This window comes from Antechinus flavipes, chromosome 4 (genome assembly GCF_016432865.1).
Source record: "Antechinus flavipes isolate AdamAnt ecotype Samford, QLD, Australia chromosome 4, AdamAnt_v2, whole genome shotgun sequence".
NCBI classification, from domain to species: Eukaryota; Metazoa; Chordata; class Mammalia; order Dasyuromorphia; family Dasyuridae; genus Antechinus; species Antechinus flavipes.
The window spans coordinates 28,355,819-28,375,545 of NC_067401.1; the positions used below are offsets into that span (position 1 = coordinate 28,355,819).

General features: G+C 41.2%; 1 protein-coding gene across 1 annotated transcript in view; it reads left to right on the forward strand.

The window, feature by feature from the left end:
- The window catches only part of TRARG1 (trafficking regulator of GLUT4 (SLC2A4) 1), a 28,163-nt gene extending 9,993 nt beyond the window's left edge, over positions 1-18,170 (forward strand). Inside the window, exons 2-3 of the mRNA XM_051992226.1 lie at positions 11,354-11,486; positions 15,786-18,170. Of these exons, the coding sequence (XP_051848186.1) occupies positions 11,354-11,486; positions 15,786-15,802 (150 nt within the window). The 3' untranslated portion in view covers positions 15,803-18,170. The remainder of the gene's footprint in view (positions 1-11,353; positions 11,487-15,785) is intronic.
- The last annotated feature ends 1,557 nt before the right edge of the window (positions 18,171-19,727 follow it).

Below are 19,727 nucleotides of genomic sequence, written 5' to 3' on the forward strand. Positions count from 1 at the left end.
AGGAGGGGAAATGTTGGAACAGAAGTTTTTGCAAGGGTCATTGTTGAAAAATCACCCATGCATATGTTTTGTCAGTAAAAAGCTGTAACTTTTTAAAAAAAGAAATGAAACGGAAATATAAGACATCTGGTGTGAAAATTATGATCCTTGCTTACATCCCTCCTGCCAAAGAAGAAAATAATAAGTACAGATTTTAGACCTCTTGGGTTAAAAGCAATAATAATAATAATAAAGCCCGACAGGTGTTAGCTGGACTAGAGAGAATGCTTTCTAGATAAGATTGTCTGCTATCAAATCAACCGATCAACCAATAGGTCTTAAGAACCTATTACTTGCCAGGCGCTGTCCTAGGTACTAGGGAGCCAAAGATAAAAATGAAATAGACCTTACTCCCAAGGGGCTTACATTATTAAGGGGATAAATGAATATATAAGGACATGTACAAAATAAAAACAAAAAATGGTGGGGGAGACATAGCATTTGGGGGGGACCATTTGTAAGGAGACTTTTGAGTTAAGCTTTGAGGAAAGCTAGAATTTTAAGAGACAAAGATGAGGAGGGAGTGATAGGATCTGCAAAGTAATGGAGACTCAAAGTGGAGTCTCACCTATGAGTAATAGCAAAAAAGTCAATGTAACCTAGAACTCATAGATATTTGTCCTATCAGTCTTTCTGGAAGGAAAAGGGGTTCTAAAGCTCCTTCGGTGTAGGGAGAAGAAGCCATTCTCTGCCTCATTTCTTACTTAGCCTTAATTAGTGATTTGGAATTGCCACAAACTGAGACTCGTTAAAGACCTTAGCTTAAAAAGGCCAAGATCTTCCACTGCATCCAGGGCCATTTCCAGTCATCCTGATCTCCATCTGGCCACTGGACCCAGATGGCTCTGGAGGGGAAAGTGAGGCTAGTTACCTTGTACAGTTCTCTCTTGCTCAAATCCAATTTACTTGTATGTCGTGACAACATCTCCCTGATGTCATGATCCTCTTTGAGAAAGAAGAACAAGGAACAACAAAGGCCACTCCTGATCTCGAAAAAGCTTTCTCCACTGACTTACTAACCCTCTGGGGAAGAGTGGAAGGTCTCCTCTTCTGAGTCTATTCCCTGGAGAGGTGTTATCAGTAAAGGTCTGAGGACTGCTGGGAGAGTCTGAGGCTGGTTTTGTGGCTAGATTAAGCCTTTACATCAAAATTAAGGGGAATGAATGAGTCACTTATAATGTCAGCATTTTCTCTTTATAAAGTAATGCCCTATCCATTCTCATTTGCTCCTCACAGGAGGACAGAGATCTTAATCAGCCTCACATTACTAGGACCACAGATCATAGAGCAAGAAGGATCCTTTACACTCTTTGCCATTCACTACCTTATCTTTCAGATGAGGAACCTGAGGCCCCAGGAGGTTGTGACTTATCTAAGTTCACACAGTACACGGACAGAAACAGGCTCTTCTGTGTCACTGATGAATAGATTATGTCTCATGTTCAGTGCTCATTGATTCTTGAATTTATACAAGGTCTGCAAATGTGCAAAGTTTAGATGAGACACAGACCCCACCTCTAGCTACAGGTCAGAGGCACTAATGTGGAAGGCTCCTCAAGGCTTGACGTCAACATTCATCATTGTGCCAGCTGAACCTTCCGAGAGAAGTATGGAAGAGGCAGGGCTTCAGTTATCCACCATGTTCAGGCACTCACCAGGCTTTCCTCTGGATGCCCCAGGCTGTGGGGATCACCTTGACAGCTTATTTCATACTCATGTCAGTCCCTGGTATCCTTCCACCAAGTCCCTGATATTCTTCCACCACATGGGTTTTAAGAAAGTCATCTATCGGTCCCCACCCCACGCCTCTCACACTTCAACTTCTATTCAGGAGACCGGGGTTTGAGATCCCAACTCCTGGACTTGCTTTCTCTCCAGCTTTCTGTGGTGGCTGGGAATTGGCTAAGGGTTTACAAGCGCAGAGCAGAGGGAATAAGGCAGACTGTAACAACACTGTTCAGTTTCTTGATACTTAGGAAATTGATACAAAGTCCCAAGGGGATAAAATGTTTTAAACCCCCAAATCCTGTCTTGGAGCGAGAGGTTGGGCTTTTTCCCTCCTCTCTCAAACCAACCAATCCATCATCCATTAATAAGCATTTAGCAGATATCTATTCTGGGCCAGTGTTTGGGGTGATAAAGACATGAAGCAATCACCATCATTGAGGAGTTTATATTTTGGGAGAGAGGGAGGGAACAAATGTACACAAGGCGCAGTGGGAGGAGTACTGAATATGGCAACCCGAGTTCATGGGACCTGAGTTCAAATCTTGGCTCTATTACCTGGGTGATATTGTGCCAGGCCTTGAACTCAACCTCCCTGGAGCTCAGTTTCCTAAATGTAAAACAAATAGATTGTATTAGATGAGTGGCTTGGACAATATAAATGATTCACTCCTCCTTGATTTTGATGTAAAGGCTTATCTGGCCACAAAATTAACCAGACTTTCCCAGCAGCCCTCAGCCATCACTGATAAGACCTCTCTGGGGAATAGACTCAGAAGAGGAGACCTTCCGCTTTTTTTAAGTGGGTTTAGGTAAGTGGTGGAAAGCTTTTTTGAGATTAGGAGTGGCTGCTGTTGCTGTTGTTAGTTGAATGGACTTTTTGCAGTTCCTTTCAGCTCTAGATCTTTGGTCTGTACCTTGAATCCTGGCTTTTTTCCCCTTAGTTTTCATATAGAATTTCTTATTTTTTTCTTAGCTAAAGCATTTGAGGTAAAATGACTTGCCCAGGGTCACCCAGCTAGGAAGTGTTAAGTGCCTGAGACTAGATTTGAACTCAGGTCCTCCTGACTTCAGGGATGGTTTTCTATCTACTGCCCCTCCCTTCATTTTCTCATCTGTAGAAGGAAAAAGTGAGGCTAGATTTGGAAAATCCTAGTTTTAGATTTATATGATGCTGTGAGTAGATACAAGATACAGACATAGTAAACACAAGGGAAAGGAAGGAATTACTGTGGGGGAGAGGAAAGTAATCAGAGAAAGCTCCATGAAGGAGATAGCATTGATGAGGCATTGGCGGGGGAGGAATCGTGGAAAAATCACTGAATTTGAAATTGGAGGTTCAAATCCCAGCTCAGCTATACACTCCGTGATGGCACCTCTTTTTGCAAGTGATAGCACCTCTTTGGGTCTTGTGATGATTTTCTTCTTTTAAAATAATAGTTCTCTCTGGGAGAAAGTTGGTTTCTCGGGGAGGTTTTCTGGAGGCAGCCTTAGTTGCAGTTGAAAGTAATAATCACTCCAAAATGCAGCCAGCTGATAAAATGCAAATGTTTATTTTCTCCTTCCAAAATAGCCCGGTTACTTTTTCTTAGAGGCCTATCTCTCTGCTCGGTTCCAAGAGCTCCCTCCGAATGTCTCCAAATCCAAAGGTTTGTCCTTCAGCCTCCAGCCAGCCAGGTGGAAGTTGTAATGAATCTTTCTTGCCTCCCAGAGAGGGCTTCTGGCTGAACTCAGTTGACGTTCCCCTCTCACTCTAAATTCAGCTGAACTCTCCTAACTGGGCCTCTGCTTTCTTCTTATATATCAGAGAGTGGGATTATGGGTTTTCTCCCATAGTGCTCTCTGGCCCTAAGAGCTTCAAGAGAGGTGTGACTTCAGATATCTCATACTAAACCCTGAAATCTCCCAAACCTGTGAACTCTAACGAGTAAAGGTGTGAATACAAGCATGGTATCAATTAATTCTACTTAGTACCTTGTTTCAGGTTCTAGCCCAAAACATCTCCTTGTAAGAGCAGATCAATGATACTGAACCATGCTAAATTAGATAATTATTGTCTCTATCAACTCTAATGACTTAACAATTTGTAAAGATTCCAACAGGGTCTCACTTTTTGTCTGGTTTCCTAGATGCAATGACTTCCAAAGTCCTGCCTACCAGCTCTAAATCTTCTACCCTTTGATCCGGTTGGGAAGTTTAGGAAGGGACACCCTGGAAAGGCATTGCCTGCTTCGGGGCAAAGGCTTCTTACAGGATACCCAATCAGTCTTCTCAAATGGAGAAAGAGACCTAGAATAGCAAGTGATAATAAATAACTCACCTTTATATAGTGCCCACTATGTGCCAAACTCTGTGCTGTGTTTCACAATTATTATCTAATTTGGTCCTCACAATAACCCTGGGAGGTAAGTGCTATTATCCTTACTTTACATATGGGGAAACTGAGGCAAACACAACAAAAAGAGTAAAACAAGTTAAGTGACTTGCCCATCCAGGATCATACGGCTAATAAGTGTCTGAGGCTGATTTGAACTGACTCTGAGCTTAGAGCTCATTGCACTGTGCTTTCCTAGAGAAAGTTCTGGGGGAAGGGATGGTACAACTATAGCTGTGCATCTTTGATGGGCCAGTTCTTCAAACCAAATAACTAAATGACCATGATGGGGTAAACAGTGTCAGAAAAGCCTCCTGAGAACTTATACCAGGGGCAAAGAACAGGGCTTATCCTAGGACACGGATGTTCAATGAGTATCCTCATCCCTTACTGACTGAAAGGGACATTGTTCCATCCTGTGGTGCTAGAATAGAATTTTTACACATTTCCTCCACTTAATATTTTTTTATATTTGCAATTACACATAAAGATAGTTGTAAAATCTCATAATATTTTGAGTTCCAGATTTTTTCCTCTCCTCTCAAAGGCAGTAAACAATCTAAGTTATACATATTCAATAGTTAAACATATTTCCATTTGAGAACAAAAGGGAAAAACCACGAAAAATAAAACATGAGAAAAAATAGCCTGCTTGGATTTGAGTTCTGTCTCCATAGTTCTTTTTATGGATGTGGATGGCATTCTCTGCCACAATCTATTGGAATAATCTTGGATCTCTTTGTGGCTGAGAAGAACTAAGTCTATCATAGTTGATCATCACACAATCTTGCAATGACTGCATACAATTAGAACAGGAAAACTGTAACTAGGACAAGGCAACCAGGGTCTAAGTCCCAGGGTACTGAAATATAAAGGGCCATTGACTTCAAAGATACTTTTTCAGAAGGTAGAAACAACTCAAGTCATTAAGAATAAGGTGTTATCAGATGATGCTTCATCACAATCCCTTCCCCACCCTCTGCACCCTAGACTGTTTCTGTCCTTCTCCCTTCCCTGGTGGTAGCTTTCTGGCTACTGCCTCATGGTGAGAAAGGGTTTCTGTTTTTCTCTAACAGAGGAGTGTCCCAAAGTCTGAGGGCCCTCTCTATTTCAATTTAACTGACTTAGTCTTAAAAAGTTGATCTGAGAGCATCATTCATGCTGCTTACCTGGGTACATTTTTGTGATGCCCTTGGTCCCAGAATTCCTAGAGTAACCTGCGCACCAACAACTTGTGCTGAATATGTATGTACTAGGTTCAGTTTGGGGGGCTGCCTCCGAATCACAATACCTTCATTAATTTTGTTTCCACTACAGTTGCCGCTTAAAAGCCTCAGATGTGACCCTATGACTAGGTCTCAACAATTGTAGATAAAGGGTCTTCACATCCTGGTATCATCTCCCTGATGTGGTTGTCTTTGAGAACCAAGGATAAACAATAACAAAGGGTCTTTAGCTCCTATAGCTAAGCACTGAGGGTGATAATGCATCTCAGATACTGGACAATCTCTCACACTCAGAAGCTCATCAACAATGAATATAGTCTTCTTCATCTCCAATGAATCCCACTTTCCTCCAAGGGCTGCTGTCCCAGTCTATCGTATGGTTTGAACTCTCCTCTCAAGAGAAGTTAACTTAAGTTGGTTGGAGAAGGTTAGTCCCTAACATTCTGCTGAGTCTTGCTGTTATCCCTGGGGATGTCCTCACCCTCAACTTAGGGCTTCAGAACATGACCAGTACACAGCCCCCAAGTCCTCTCAGAGAGATTATTAACAGACATGTTCATACCCTCCTCAGGAAGATACAAAAGCCCAAATCAATGTCAACTTAACTAAATGATTAGCTTTCAATACCCTCAATTTACAGGCCACAGATTTAGAGCTGGAAGGGATCTTCACTAGCACATGAGCCAATAATCTCAGATTTCCTCTCCCCCAATCTCACACAGACTGGAAGTCCAGAAGCTGCCCATGGACCCAATCCCATCACTAATTGGCATGGGAGCTTTGTCTTATTCTGTTTCCTACCTGCCCTTCTCTGGCAACTTAGTGGCCCTCTCTTTCCAAGAGCTCCTCACATTGATACCATCCTTCGTATGGACATCCAATCAGCATGACCCACTGTGCTTCAAAACATTTGAGCTTAAGAGATCTGCTAGATTCAGCTTTCCTAGCAGCAGGGATTAGAAGTGTGTCCAACCAGGCCCAGCTCCAACTGTCATTTTATAGATGAGGAAACTGAGACCCAAAGAGATTACACGGTTTGATCTTGGACATCCAGATAGGCAGAAGTTGAACCCAAATCCCTTGACTCTAAATCTAATCTTTCTTTTTTTTTTTTTTTTCTATTGCAACTCTTTTATTGTATAGGTGAGGAAACTGAGATTCAGAACATTTAGGTGTCTGGCCTGGGATCATACAAGCAGTGAGTGTCAGAGAAAGGATTTAACCCAATCCCAAAGTTCCAACATTCTATTCTTTTCTATTATTATTATTTTTTAAAATTTTAATTTGTTATTATTTTTATTATTATTATTATAGCTTTTTATTGAAAAAACATATGCATGGGTAATTTTTCAGCACTGACCTTTGCAAAAACTTCTGTTCCAATTTTTCCCCTCCTTTCCCCCACCCCATCTTCTAGATGGCAGGTAGACCAATACATGTTAAATATGTTAAAGTATATGTTAAATACAATATATGTATACATATTTATACAGTTGTCTTGTTGCACAAGAAAAATCTAAATCCAATCTTTCTTAAGCTGCCACACTGGCTCAGTAACTTTTAAATAACATGGATCCTTGGTTCATACACTTATTTTTTTAATGATTATTTATTTACTTTTTAGCATTCATTTTATTTTTTTCACTTAATAGTATTTTATTTTTTCCTAATTAATTACATGTGAAGACAATTTTTAGCATTCATTTTTACAAGCTTTTTAATTCAAATTTTTTCCCTCTCTCTCCTGATCTCTTCCTAAAATAATAATCAATTTGATATAGGTTATACTTGTGCCACCATGTAAACATATTTCTATATTAGTCATGGTTGTGAAAGAAGAAACAGATCAAAAGAAAAAATGCAAAAAGGAATAAAGTGAAAAAATATGTTTTGATCTGCAATCAGAGTCCACTGCTTCTTTATCTGGATGTGGGTAACATTTTCCTTCATGAGTCCTTTGTACTTGTCTTGGACCATTGTGTTGTTGAGAAGAGCCGATCATCACACAATAGTGCTAATACTATGTTCGATGTTTTCCTGGTTCTGTGCATTTTACTTTGCATCAGTTCATATATGTCTTCCCAGGCTTTTTTTTTCTCCTGAAATCTGCCTGTACCTCATTTCTTATTGCACAATAGTATTCCATTAAATTCTTCCACCATAGTTTGTTTAGCCATTCCCTAACTGATGGTCACCTCCTCAATGTTCCCTCTCACGCTACCAGACATAAATATTTTTGCACATATTAGTCTTTTTACCTTTTTTAAATGTTTAGCGTTCATTAAAAATTTTTTTTTGAGTTCCATATTCTCTTCTTCCCCCCATCCATTGAGAAGGTAAGGAATATGAGATCAAATATACAAGTGGAATCATGAAATCTAACATTTCCATGTTAGATTGTCTTATAACTATAGGGGTGGAAGGAACTGGAGCGGTTATTTGATCCAAACATTTCATTTTGTATATGAGAAAAATCAGGTGGAAATACTTAGATAAATTTGCTAAGGTCACACAGGATTTTTTTCCCTTTAAATCTGTAACTTTCCTGGATCTTTTGGTCTCATTTGTTGAAAGAATGTCAAAGTTACTATGACTGGTCACCAAACCAGGACCTTATATTTGATGATTACGATTGTCACTTAAACAGAGCTTCAGCAGCTACAGCTGGGTCAACTCACCAGGGAGAAAAGGAAAGGATTTCTTCCATGTACAGATGGAGAGTGCGGGCATTTACTTCGGTGCCAGCCTAGACTTCCGTGCCAATAAAGGGACCTCATGTGCCCCAGTTCAAATTGTACTAAACGTTAATGATGGCCATCGCCGGTTCTCCTTCAGCAGAAATCCCATCTCTTGCAATCAGTGGATATTCCCTCAGCTGACCCTAAAGCTGTGCTCACAGCAGACATGAATTGTTGATGACACTCAAGTCCATACCATATTATGGCTTAATAAGCATCAACTAAGCACTAAATATTGGGCAAGTAGGTCATGCAGTGAATAGAGCACCAGGGATAGAAGCAGGAAGACTCATCTTCTTGAGTTTCAGTCTGGTTCCAGAGACTTACTAGTTGTGTGATCCTGGGCATGTCACTTAACTGTGTTTGCCTCAGTTTCCTTACCTGGAAAAATGATCTAGAGAAGGAAATGGAAAACTACTTCGGTGTCTTTGCCAAGAAAACCCCAAGGGATCACAAAGGGTTAGACTCAACTGAAAAATGACTGAACTACCCTGAAGCACCATGTGCAGGCTGGATTCAGGCTCAGGAAACATGACATGAGTTCTTATCACAGAGAATATTATGCTAATATTATCATATTTCTTGTTATGTTTCCAGAGAGCTTTTACCCAATGTAGAGCCTGCCACTTATTACATTGGGCAAATCCCTTCACTTCCCTTGGACTCAGTTTCTTTAATTGTAAAAGGACAGGGCTAAGTTTGATAGTCTCTGAGTTTTCTTCCAGCTCCAGCTGAATGAGCTGGACTCTAAACCAAATTTCCTTTGATTCTCACTACAACCCACTAAGATGGATTCTGTAGATACAGTGGAAAGAGGATTGGCTCTGGACCTGGGTTCAAATTCCATCACTGACACTTCCTGACTGTGTATGATGTCTCTGAACATTCCTGAGCCTCAGTTTGTCCTTTGTAAAAAGGACTGGATAGGGCCTCTGGGGTCTCTTCCAGCTCCAAGAACCCAAGATCCTTAAGTTATAGATGAGATTTTATAGAGGTTCGGTGACTTGTCTGTGGTCATTCCCAGAGTACAAAGCTGAGTCTCTTCTACTAACAGGTGCAGAGCTTTCTCCACCATAACACACTGACTCCATTCCCTTCTTCCATGGGACAGCACAGACGCTTTAAATGACTTAGGGGAATGAAAGAAGACCTCAGTATTCCAAGGGATTTGAAAGGACTCCTTTGGAAGTATGGGCAGATCAGGAAGACCTCAGTTTAAATCTGGTCTCAGATACATCTTAGATGTGTGACCCTGGCAAATCACAACTTCTCTTGGCCTCAGTTTCCTCAATTATAAAATGGCAATAATAAAGGACCTAACTCCCAGGGTTCTTGTGATTATCAAATGGGACTATATTTGTAAAGCACTTAGTCTGGCATCTAGTAGATGCTTAATAAGTGTTTCTTTGCAATATTATATGACAATCAATTGTCTTTTTAAAAAATTATATCTTTTAATTTACAAAACATATGCATGGGTAATTTTTTTCAACTTTTGCCTTTTGCAAAACCTTCTGTTCCAAATTTTTCCTTCCTCCCCCTACCCCCTCCGCTAGATGGCAGGCAGTCCAATGTATGTCAAATATATTAAATTATATGTTAAATCCAATATATGTATACACATTTATACAGTTATCTTTCTGCACAAGAAAAATCGGATCTAGAAATTTAAAAAAAAATCTGAGAAGGAAAACAAAAATGCAAACAAACAATAATAGAAAGAATGAGAATGCTATGTTGTGATCCACACTCAGTTCCTACAGTCCTCTCTCTGAGTATAGATGGCTCTCTTCATAACAAGATCATTGGAACTGACCTCAATCATCTCATTGTGGGAAAGAGCCACATCAGTCAGAATTGATCATTGTATAATATTGAAGTTGTGTACATTGATCTCTTGGTTCTGCTCACTTCATTTAGCATCAGTTCCTGTAAGTCTCTCCAGGCTTCTCTGAAATCATCCTGTTGGTCGTTTCTTACAGAATAATAATATTCCATAACATTCATATGCCATAACTTTTTCAGCCATTCTCCAATTGATGAGCATCCATTCAATTTCCAGTTTCTGCCACAAAGAGAGCTGCCACTATGACAATCAGTTCTGATAGACATGATGCTTTCCAACAACTAGATGACTGAGGCCAGTTCCAATGATCTTGTGATGAAAAGAGCCATTTACACCCAGAGAGAGCGTTGAAGGGGACTGAGCATGGATCACAACATAGCATTTGCATACTTTTTGTTGTTGTTCACTTGCATTTTGTTTTCTTATTCATTTTCTTTCCTTTTTGATCTGATTTTTCTTGTTCAACAAGAGAATTGTATAAATATGTTTACACATATTGAATTTAACATATTTTAACATGAATAACATAAAAATAAAGGTACATAGTAGACTACTTAATAAATGCTTATTTCTTTTTCTTCAAATTTTTTTTCAACATCTCCAACATTTGTCATTTTCCTTTTCTGTCATATTAACCAATCTGACAAGTATGAAGTGTTAGCTCAGAGTTGTTTTGATTTGCATTTCTCTCAATAGTGATTTAGAGCTTTTTAAAAATATATGATTACTTGATTATTTTGAAAAAAAAAAAAAACCAAGTGTTTTCTTCCTTTATAGAGGAAATCCCAGAACAGTGCCCTCCTTACTAACTTCTTCCTCCGCCCTCAGGATCCATAAGAGCATAGACCTGGAACTGAAAGGAGCCTTTGGAGTCATTGAGTTCAACTCCCTTATTTTAAAATTAGGAAATTACATTTGAGAAATGTAAAATGATTCATCTAAGATCATGTAAGTAGTAAGTGGTTGGATCCTTTCATTTTACAGACACTGCATGGAGTGCTGAACTCATTCAAGAAAACTTTGGTTCAAACCCAACTGTAGGCATTAACTAGCTGTGTGATTCTGTGTAAGTCTCTTCTGTGCCTCAGTTTCCCCATTTTAAAATCAGGGGTTAGATTCAGTGCTCTCTGACATGCCTGCTATTCTCTATGATCCTTTGATAAAAGGGCACTTATCCAGGGTCACATGGGCAGCAAGAGGAAGGACTGGGAGATGAGAGGGTCCTGAGATAACAGAGTTCAGCCCTATTAAGGGCCATCTCCAGCCTTTGATGCTGAACCTCTCTTTACTCCAGGAACACAGGAGAGTAGTACAGGTTAGAGCCAAGGCTGTGTCCAGGGTTGTCCAAGGCATGACTGTCTTGCTCAGCAGATGACCTGTTTTTCTTGCCTTTTCTCCTTCCCAGTCGAGAGGCAGTGTACAGCAGGGAGACCTAGATGGGGCCAGGAGGCTGGGCCGCCTGGCAAGACTGCTCAGCATCGTCTGCGTTGTGCTGGGAATACTCATCATCGTCATCTATGTGTCTGTCAACTTCACAGGTGAGCCTCCCAAAGGCTGCTGGAAGTCCCCCAACCCACCTTGAAGACACCTGAGTTCTAGACCAGTAGAGAGGAAAGAGAGACCCCCCCAAATGCAGACCCCTAACCCTCAGAAAGCAGTGGGCAAGTGAGGGTGGAGACTCCGCATGAGTCACACACTTGGGAACTCGCTAAGGTGTTCAGGGCGGCCCTGTGTGCATGGGTAACAGCAAGGTCTCCTGCTTCATCCACTTAGCCTGGGCAAATCACTGAAATTCTCTGAGACTCAGGGTGCCTCACTTGGGGAGAAAATGGAGGGAATAATAGCACCTATATCACAGGTGGTGAGGAATAAACAAGGTAACACATTAAAGTGCTTCATCAATGCAATAATGGAGGTAGTGATTGTTATTATCACTGGACTTGGGTAGTCTGGGTAAAAAAAAAAAAAAATCAGACCTGTGATTTCATTGGTATTTAGGAAGTTCTAATGAAGAAACTTCCATAGATACCACATGAACACCTAATTGTGCCGATACTGTCTGAGGGAGCTGTCTAAGGTCCTGACACATTTCAGTGATTGCACCTGGGTTCCACAAGCAGTATTTATCAGAAGTGAGATTTGAATCCAGATCAATCAACTGATAAATATTGATTAAGCACTTAATATGCGCCAGGCACTGTGCTAAGAAATGAGGATCCAAAAGGAGGCAACAGTCAGTACCTGCCCTCTGGGAGCTTACATTTTAATGGGGGGAAGTGGGAGATAACATGTGAACAAATACGTACAAAGAAAACTCTATGTAAGATAAACAGGAGATAATTAACAGAGGGAAGGCACTAAAATTAAGAACTGGGGGAAGGCTTCTTGTAGAAGGTGGACTGAAACCGGCTGTCCCTCTCTTTTCCAATGACTCCGCTGCCCAATCTCATAACTTTCCAAACCAAAATACCCCTCTGTGGCTACCACTTCCCTACATGTGTAGGGTGTGTATTTCTTCTGCAGAAGCAGGCAGTAGATTCACTTTTATATTTGTATTCCTAGGACTTAAAACAGTGCTTGACATAACTTAGGAATTTAATAAATGCTTTTTTCATTTACCCATCCATCCATCCATTCATGCACCATGACAACTTCCAAGAGATTTTTTTTAAACATAAGATTTTATGTATTGAGATGCCTTGCTGTACTGTGTGACCTTGCCTAAGTCACTTAGATCCTCAGCTTCCTTTTTTGTAAACTGCAGATAAACTAAATTATAATAAATATATAAGATGTATAAATAATATGTACATATTATTTTTATATCTTATATCTTGTTTATATTTACACATAATATTTATATTACATATTATTAATATGTAAATATTTAATACATTTAATAATATATTAATATATTTATAATAAAATATAAATATAATGAATAGACAATAAACATATAATATGAAATATAAATATAAACAAATATATATAAATGTACATAGATTTATAATAAATATATATAAGTATAAATAAATTTGTAAACTGGAATAGATGGCTTGAGGAGATCTTTTCAATTCTAGGACTCTAGGACACTGAAACTTCCCAATTTTCTGCCAGCTCCAAATCCTATGGTCCTAAAATATTTCACTCTTTTGCTTCCTTGTCTGTGATATCCTTCAGTTTCCTTACCTGTGAAATGGGGATGATTCCTACCTCATAAGATTGTCTTGAGATGCAAAAAGCAATCTGAGAATTGGAAAGTCCACCATACATAAAGGTATTATCTACAGTATAGAAGCAGTGGAAAGAGTGACTTTGGAGGGAGTTGGCCTGGGTTCAAATTCTAGCCTCTGTCACGTAGCAGCTATATGGCAAATCAGTTAACTTTTTTTGAGCCTCAGTTCCTTCATCTATAAAATGGGGATGATGACATGTCCCTTCCTCACAGAGCTTCCTCACAGAGAGAAAACTGTCTGCTACATCCTTTGCAAATCTGAAAGTGATGTGGAAACGCCCATTGTTACAAAAGTCGTGCCATGTACAGAGAGAGAGCTGGGCCTGAATGTGGAGAGGCTGGCAGCGTTTGTGAATTCAGGGAGTTGGAACAGTTGCTGTTGAGTAGCTAATTTCCTTCCTGTGGTGCCAGGAGGCACTAACATCAATCTCTTCCTGATGGGGGAATGGAAGCCCAGAGACTCCAGGGCTCTGAGGGCAGAGCCAAAGGCCCATCTCTCCTCATGATGGCTCTAATGCATTCTCTCTCTCCATCCCTACCCTTCTCTCTGCGTTGCCATTACATAAATAACCACTTTCCTAGCCATTTTCCCTTAAGATGGTGGGGAGAGTGATTGTTAATATTCCCATTTCACGGATGAGCCAGCTGAGGCTGGGAGCACTTCCCAGAGTCACACTCTTTCCATTAGACTGTTTCTTACTGGACTGAGTGTTCCACTGAGCAGACTGACCCCATCTTTGTCAGGGCCCCCACCTCAGTCATTCTTCTTTATTGACTGGAAGGTGACCGGCCGCCCTTCCATAAGCCAATAAGTTGACTATTACCACAGTTCTCCAATGGGGGCCCTAGAGATACAGGTTAATTGGAGTGCAGTAGAAAACACTGGATTAGTAGATGCAGGACATGAATTCAAATCTTGACTTTGCTATTTATTATATATTATTATTTAATAGTGACTTTGAGAGATTCAATTTAATTCAGTTCTATAAACACTTATTACAGCACTGTGTTAGGTACTGGGGAAAAAAAAGGAAACACTCCCTGCCCTAAAGGAGTCGACATTCTACTGGGGGATGTTACCAGGGCCCTGGTAACAAAATGATAACTTACCAAGAAGGTTGCTATATTGTACTGGTAAAGGGAGTTCCCTCCCCCGGGAGTTCCCTGTACTAATGAAATCTCAAGTCCAGTTTCTATCCCTAGGGATCCTGGGAGGTTGAAGGAAGAACTTTCCAGACCTGGAAGAACTCTTGCAAAGGTGTGGAGGTGGAGGTTGATTGTTATGTATGTGGTACAATAGGTGGGTTAGCTTGACTGGAAAAGAGAGTGTATAGAGGGGAAGTAAGATGAGAGAGCTTTAAATCCTAGGCTGAGGATTCTGTATTTTATTCTAGAGATGAATGGGAGCTACTGAAGATGAAAATGTTTGAGGGAGGGTGGGGACAGACAAGAGCCGGTTTTGGGAATATCAATTAGGCAGTTCTATGGAAAGCAAGGAAACCATCCTCTCTGGGCCTTTCTAAAATGAGGATCAGGATGATCTCTGAAATCTCTTCCAGTTTTAGATCCCATAATACTATGGGGCCCAAGCACCCAAATGGAGAACAGGCTCCTAGATCCCTCTATATACCTCCCTTTGAAGCCTTCCTTCCTTGTGGCTTAACTGATGTGACAAACAAGGATGGACGTTACTTTCATGAAATCTTAAATAAACAAACTGGAAGCATCAATGAGGCTCTCCTCTCCCTTGGGAAACAACTCTCTCTCTGGCAGTAAGCTGGGTGTGTAGGGAGACACATTCGTTACCGTGGTCACTGGGGGACCACTTAGCACGCAATGTACAAAAGAGAACAGACCGCATGCAGCTGAGTGTCCTATCTCCCCATCCACACAAGGCATCGTTATCAAAGTCTTAGCTCACAATCTGATCCGGCTTGATACAACGCCTTCTTCCAGACACTTCTGTGTAGCAGGCAATGGACATAGTTTTCTCGTTTTATAGATAAAGAAAATGAGTCACAAGGCTCAAGATTTAGAGACCCCTGAGATATTTTAGTCCAATTCTCTCCTTTTCTTCTTCTTTTTTAAAACCAAAAGTTTTTTAAACTGAGTTGATTAAACTCATCCATTTTAATTTTTTATCAATGTTTGGTTTTTCCATCTCCCCAGCAAGCCATCTTTTACAATAAATACTTAAAGAGAAGGCAGGAAACTGAAAGGAACATTATTCCTCATCCCTGTCTCTTAGCTCCACAAACAAGGGAGGGAGGCACATATTCTCAGCTCTTCTTCAGGGCCATAATAATTAGGTTGCATTCAGTTCCTTTTTTTTCCCCCAAGTCTCTCATTTTATAGAGGAGGCCCAGAGAGGCTGGAGTCACACAGCCAGGGACTCCTCTCCCTTGTTATTGATGGCTTTAGCTAACAAACAAATGATACAACAAAATACAAACAAAAACAATGCAACAAAAACTACTCAAAAGACTTGGACATCTGGTCTAACATTTTCGTTTTGCAGATGGAAAACTGAGGCCCAGAGAAGTCAGATGGATCCCCTTTTTAGAGTTCTGCTCCTCAATGTTTCTCTTTTTTTCTCTTACAGTCTTTAAGAAGAATTAGCCCAGGAATTTCTGGACAGAGGCAGGCACAGTATTAGGTGCCTCCTTGACTGGATTCCCCAGTAAGCTGAGGAGGCCCCCGACCACTCAACTTCTGCATCATCCATCTTGGGGAGGGCATGCAGTTATTCCCCAAGTCCTTGAGTGGTGATGCTACACCCCCTCAACTACTCACTCAACCTCGGACTGAGAAAAGGGCTTGGATTTCAAGGAGAAACAACAACAATAATTTGCAGTGATTATTTTAACCTGGACCCACTGGGAAAGGACAAGAAGTAACCAAAAAATATGGGGAAAGGAGATTTATTTTCAAAACTGAAAAACAAAGGGAAATATCTGGTGGAAATTTTCTGACTTTTTTTTTGCCCAAATCATTGGGTTTTTGTTTGTTTGCCTTTTAATCAGCCAATAATGTAATTCAACCAACAAGCTGAAACTGCCAGACAAAGAAGAAATATGCTTCCAAAGTCAGGAAGGTGAGAAAAGTGAAGGCTCGGTGAAGCATTACAAGGCTCTTCTGGATGTGAACACAGACCTGAATGTGGTCATGAGAAGCAGGGGAGACAAGGAGAGGGACTTTGTTTTTTGTATTTTTGATGAAAAAAAAAAAAGACCATTTGCATGCATTATTCTACCACCTCTTCCCTCCCCACCCCCACTCCTTTGTCCTTTCGTTCCTCTGAACTCAACACCACAGAGCTCAGAGACAACTGGTGAGAATGGGGCTGACACAGGCGGAGCAGACTCCCAGGGCAGCCAGAAAATCCTATGGCAGCCAATTTGGACAGGGAGGGAAACTATCATATGAGACCAATGCCGATTTCTCCATCCCCCAAACCAAGGGTGCTGTGTGAAGGATCGAACACTGGAGAACCAAGTAGCTTTGAAATTCAGTTCCAGACACTATTGGGTTTGGAAAACATTCCATTTTAGATGGGCTTGAAGCCGATTTAAACTTGAGAAGGGAGGCTGTGATAGTGACCCAGAGAATGTGTGAGGACCTCATCCATCCATCCCAATACCTCCCCATTCTCCTGTATTTCCTGGAAAGCACCGATCTGTTCCAGGTAGTCCAAGAAACTATCTCCTCCCCGTCTCCAAAAAAAAGGAGAAAGGTAGAGAAATGATGGATGACATTTCTTTTTGGGCCTGTTGATGGATTTCCTTTAGGTTTACCCTAATTTCTTCTTAGCAGTGGGAAAGTGCTTAATCAATCAGGAACGATGCTAATGGTTGGGAATACAAATGACCAAAAGAAATATTTTCCCCCTCAAGGAGCTTATATTCCATTGAAAAGAAAGAACATAGAGATACATAAATAAATGCAAAATTCAGGGACAGGGAAATGAACTAGACATTTGAAGTAGGAAGCTTCTGGTGAGGAATATTCCCACTACCAGGGCAGGTTAACAATAAGCAAATGATTGCAAGAACAATTTGCATTCTTCATTTTAGTGGGTTACTCTATTCTCTCTATTGTCTTTTTGTCTGAAGCTTGGCCAATCCCCAGGCTCCTCGGGAACAGCTATTTATAATTTGTAAGAGAAAAAAGGTCCTTATCATCTTAGATAGTTGAGGGATCTCAACTGTGTGATCTCTTCTGTATAAAACAAGGTATAGAGAGACTGGATCATCATTTTCAAGAGTTTTCAAGAGCTCATCGATGCTCATCAATGAATTCTTCATACCCAGGGAAGTTCAAAAAAGCAGGTATGGGCTTATAACCAGCCCATTAAAAGAAGACATTGCATTTTCACAGAGTGTGGAATGAACTAAAGTGAACCAGGACTGGTAAACCTCCAAGACTGTTAGTCCCAACATCTGGGGGCATTCCCAGGAAAGGGAGAAGCCATTTAGCAATCCCTCCCACCAAAATCAATATATATGTCCCTCCCTTCCATATCCTATTGACCATAAACTTTCAGGAGACCAAAAGCAAGCCATCAATAGGAGGGTGGTGAGTCTGTGAGTTCCCACTTTTAGGTTTATTTGCATTCTGTGAAGGAAGGAAAGACTTTGTTTCTAGCTGAAGGACTCTCAGACATGTCAGAGCAGGTAAGAAGGGAAAGAAGGAAGGAGCAGATTGAGTTTGATAGAAAGGCAACAAGAGCTCTGATCTTGGCCAGCAGAGAATTTGTTAGGAGGAAGCAGTGTGGGGCGATAAAAAACCCAGAGGATTTGGAGCCAGAAATCCCTAGTTTCAGATACTCATCACCTGTGGGATTCTGGGCAAATCCCTCCCCTCTCTGGGCCTAAGGAAGTTTGACTTAATGACCTCTGAGGTCCCTTCTGGATCTGAATCTCTAGTCCTGTGATCAAATGGCCTTTCGGGTTCCTTTAACTTTAAATCCTGTGATTGTTTAGAATAAGCCTAAAGTTTTGTTGTTGTTGTTGTTGTTGTTTTTTAAGATCAATGAATTTAGGAAAAAAGTTCCCGAGAGACCAAATGCATTTTTTTGTTGTTTTGTTCTTTTTGTTGTTGTTTTTGTTTTTTGGTGCATCGTATATTTTATGAGCTGGAAAGGGCTCAACCCCTGCCTCTGGCAGCTAAGATGGCAGCTAAGCTTTCTGGGGAGGATGACGAGGAAATGCAAGAAATGAACATTTCAGCCTTTAAAAGGATCTGGCATATTCAGCTCACCTGGGAGAAGATGGGGAGAAACTCCTACGCATGTAACCTGCCCGTCTGGCTGCACACATACACACACACACACACACACACACACACACAGGCTCATGCACAAATCTAGAACAACACCGATTCAAGCACAAGAGCTGTCAAGCTTCCGATGAAATGCAACGAAAAGTCAAATCCAAAGGAGAAGGAAGCAGACAGCACGGGCTCTTTGATGGAGAACTGAAAGGAACTTGGGACTGGTGTAGTCCCAAGCCCTCGTCTCACAAATGAGGGTCACACAGTTAGTGAAGTGTCCAGGGGCAGATTTACCCCCAACTCCCCTGATTTTGGAGTTGGGACATTTTCCTCAGTACTGGGAGGACCCAATGACCTGGACAATGTACAGATCGGAAGAGCTTCTTCCTCATAGGATGGAGTCAGGTTATGACCCTCCTGATAAGAGGGTCCTGATAAGAGTCCTTTTGGTGAAACCGACTCTAATTAATCCAGACTTGCCCCAGGGCCTTTGGGGAGAGAAATGGGTCCCTTTAGGGAATTGCTCAAGGGGCTGGGATGGGAATCAATCACTGTTCTAGGAGCTCGGTGAACACTTAAGTCTTCCTCATTCAGAATCAGCATCGACCATCTTGGCAAACAGTGGCTTGACCACAGTGCCCAAGGTGAAGCCCTATGATTTCTCCATGGAGTGGGGAGTGAGGGGGGAGTACACAGGGCTCTTCTGCTCAATCTCTTCTTACACACACACACACACACACACACACACACACACACACACACACACAGTTAGTACATCATTCTCAGAAGCTCCTTCTCTGCTGAAGGACTGACCCAAGTCCTTGTAGTTCTCCTTGTCAATTAGCCCAAACTGCATGAACAGGTTAGGGATGTCAGCTTGTGGCTTCTGGCCAATCCCTCCCTCTCCCCCTCTCCATCTCAACCCATCATTCCTTTCCGGTGGGATGAAACGATGCAGAATGTGTCACGTCCCTTGGTTTTGTTGTTGCTTGGCATGGAAAAAAATAAAATGAAACATGCATGGTCATTTCTGACTCTGTCTGGTCTGTGCTGGACAAACACCAAACAAGAGAAGCAATGTCTTAAGAGGGAGGAAGTCTGGGAGCCCTTTGGCTAGGGGGATTTCAGGCGAGGGGAAATAGAGGGAGCAAAAGAATTCCTGGGCTCAGATCCTGTCTGACACATGACCAGTGAAAACCTGGGCAAGTCCCCCAAACTCTCTGGGTCTCAGTTTCCACATGTGTAGAATGAGGGCATCGGACAACATGGTAAC